The following is a 3,408-nucleotide window of genomic DNA, read 5'->3' as shown; positions in this document are numbered from 1 at the left end:
TCAAGATGTCATTTATTAAAAAAATGTAGTACAATATCAACGCGTAGCGACGCAACTTTCGTCTTCTTGTGGCAGAAAAAAAAACTGAGAAAAAAAAAGTGGCTCTTGTACTTAATTTCTGCTCGAGCAGAGCTTACGATAACGCGGCATGTTTTCATTCACGTAAGTCGATGAAGAAAAAATTAATCTCCATAAAATACAATGTTGGCTACTTAACTAGCTACTCTCTCCGTTTCACGATGCAAGACTTTTTAGCATTGCCCACATACATATAGATGTTAATGAATCTAGACACATATATATGTTTAGATTCATTAACATATAAATGAATGTGAGCAATGCTAGAAAGTCTTATATTGTAAAACGGAGAAAGTAGTATATATGTAACAGAGAAATTCACTCGTCAATCAATTTTCATTAGTACGAAAATCTCAACACCACTTCTTAGTAGCTAGTAGGGTCAAGTCATTACACTTGGTAACTAGCTATGTAATGCCAATTATATTGCCCTTCTGAATAGGGCTAACATATCGATCTAGAACTGGGAAATACTACAATCACAAACATTAACACAGAAGCACTACTCATGCACCCTAGACACATTTTCCATTTTGGGAAAGTGTCCTCTAATAACCACCATATATATGTCCTACAACATTTTATGACATATATATATATATATATATATATATGTTTCTTTTTCTCTCTTTAATATATAATAACTAATTAATTTGCCTTCAGTTAGGAGGCTAATTAACAATTGATGTTGGATAGATTAAGTCGCCGGCGATCGATGGCTGATCGAGTTGGATGATGGATGTAGAATTGTGTCATGACCTGTACCTCCGGCCGCCGCAGCCGCCCTCCCTCTGGCAGTTGAAGTAGGCGGCGGCGACGGGGGAGCCGAGGCTGTAGCAGGCGGCGAAGTCCCTGGTGTTGAAGTTGGAGCGCCACCCGGGCGCGTAGATGGACTGCCGCACCGTCTGCCGGAACACGATGAACACCAACCGGTGGATCCCCGCCGTCGGCCGCGGGCTCTCGTACGCCACCACCTCCGTCCCTAAACATTTTTATACATATATGCACATCCATTCATTTATATTACCTCCTTTTTTAATATACCCGTTGGCTATTTTACAAACGTTTGATCATTCGTCTTATTTAAAATTTTAATATACCTCAGATGCTAGGTATCTCGATCGAGGTACCTAAATTCTTAAGATGACTGTAATATTTCTCTAAGTTTAAGCTTTTAAGCTAGTTCGATTTTTTATGGTTGGATACTATTAGTTTACTCACCTTTACTCGTATCACCTCCTTCTGGTACATCAGTCACCAACCTATACAACCAACAACAATTAATTAACTCTCAGCCTAAGAATATAGTAACAACTCCTATAAATAAAGTTAGGGCAACCACAATGTGATATAAAAGTATTCCTAGGTAGTAAGCAATAAAATAACTTTATTGCCCACCAACAAGCATTGTGGAAACTGACAAGGTAGGTGCACGTACAGGTAATGGTGACTAGGTAGGTGCACGTACAGGTGGCTAGAGATTGGTCTTTTTTCACTTGTGGGCTCTACCTTATATTCATATGTTAATTACATTCACACATTATGATATATGTATCAGCTACGGCCCACTAATTTCTGGGCCGCCTATCTTATTACCAACTTTGACAATTGCCGTTATAAAAAAAACTTATACAGTAGAAAAAAATAAATTATTTTAGAAATGTGCCACCAGTAGTCAAGTGAGCTGTTTGGGTGAAATGAGTGCTCGACTATGGGTGACCATATATTCCTAATAATTTTTTGTGCTTGGCATGAGATGAAAACATAGTTGACTTGCAGTATAGATGAAATGGAGAGAAGATAGCTAGCTCTATCTAGCTACTAGAGGATAGCATACGTACCAATGGAGGTATTCCCTTTTGGAAGCGTTGCTGGGGCTAGGTGCATCAGGGTCCACCATTACCTAAGTAACAAATCATGGTGTAAAAATTGTTAATAAATCCATGCTATGATTTTCTTTTCATAATTTTAGGAGCGACTTTTTAGACTTGTTTTTGATCAATTAAATGACACGTAAGAAAGGACCATATATATATATATGCATTGTAGTTGACAGTTGACTAGCAAAACTTTGTCTCCCGATGAAGGCTGAAGATGTGAACCATCTATTTTTACTTAAAACAAAGTTGCAAACTAACTTCCCCTGCATTAAGAAAACATTATAGTAGCATATATGCATATATTCCCTCTATTCAAAAGTTTAAGACATTTTTCTTTTATCAGCAAAACTAAGGGAGAAATTAGCTTATCCCCATACAATTAATAAAAAAAAATTATATGCATGTAACCAATAAGTATTAAGATGACTGTTTGGTTTCGGTCAACAATTTAATTATTCACACATATGGACACTATAAATTTGCTATTTGGCATCTCATTTTGCAAAACAAAATAAATAAAATATGCTTTAGACTTTTGGATGAAGGAAGAGACTACATATATATGTTCAAATTTGGCATGCCCGAAAATGCAGCTAGCTGTATGTGTTTGTGTAAACGACTCACGAGCGTGTAGAGCGCCCTCCCATCGCGGCCTCCGGTGATCTGGACGGCCGGCTCGCCGGCGACCTGCGACGGCCTGAGCTCCGACCCGCTCGTCATCTCGCGGTGGTTGTAGAACAGCCTCAGCAACGCCGACGCGCCGAAGTGGTCCACCACGTCGCCGACGATGCTCCCGACCACCAGCGGGTCCCTCGACATGCTCATCGATCGCCGCCGCCGCCGCCGCCGCTAGCTCTACAATCAATGCCGCCGGCGACGAGGATGCTAGAGCTAGATATATACTAGCTCAAGTCGTAGTAGTGCAATGTGATATGATGTTAATTGGTGGGGTTTGCAGTGAGTGTGTTGTGTTGGTGGAGAGGGTGATATGTACTCCTATTTATACCCAGGCCACACTGGCTTTCTTGGCTCATTCCTATGTTGATTTTCCATGGAATAATGGAATATTTCTGCATAGATATAGAGATAGATATAGTTAGCCAGCTATCTATCTATCTATCTATCTTATATGGTTCAAAGATGCGAATGCATCCAATCATAATTTCAAAGATCCTGGTATGGACCAGAAATAAACCAAGCGAGAGATCATCTTGTGATATCATGGGACTTGATAATAATCACATTTGTTTAATTTATTTAAAGAGTCGATTTATGATCGGATCGGATGGACAATGTGTTGCCAACAAGGAGTCGGTTTCCGATCCAAAGGTTTGGGTTTCGACGCGGCGTTGGAATATTAGGATGGATGATATATATGCGATTCCTGATGATCCTTGATGAGTTCTTGGGGAATCTACTTTTTGTAAAGATCATCTCAATCCTTTAGGCT

General features: G+C 39.6%; 1 protein-coding gene across 1 annotated transcript; it reads right to left on the bottom strand.

The window, feature by feature from the left end:
- Positions 1-407: 407 nt before the first annotated feature.
- LOC127757579 (protein TWIN SISTER of FT-like) lies at positions 408-2,896 on the bottom strand. The gene is made up of 4 exons (XM_052283121.1): positions 2,583-2,896; positions 1,920-1,981; positions 1,300-1,340; positions 408-1,060 (listed from the first exon to the last, which is right to left on the bottom strand). The coding sequence occupies exons 1-4, from the start codon at positions 2,781-2,783 to the stop codon at positions 831-833; spliced, it is 534 nt and encodes a 177-aa protein (XP_052139081.1). The 5' UTR covers positions 2,784-2,896; the 3' UTR covers positions 408-830.
- Between the last annotated feature and the right edge of the window lie 512 nt (positions 2,897-3,408).

The sequence above is a fragment of the Oryza glaberrima genome, chromosome 12, assembly GCF_000147395.1.
Source record: "Oryza glaberrima chromosome 12, OglaRS2, whole genome shotgun sequence".
NCBI lineage: Eukaryota > Viridiplantae > Streptophyta > Magnoliopsida > Poales > Poaceae > Oryza > Oryza glaberrima.
Note: the sequence above shows the minus strand (reverse complement) of the source record. Positions and strands in the feature narration are given on the sequence as shown.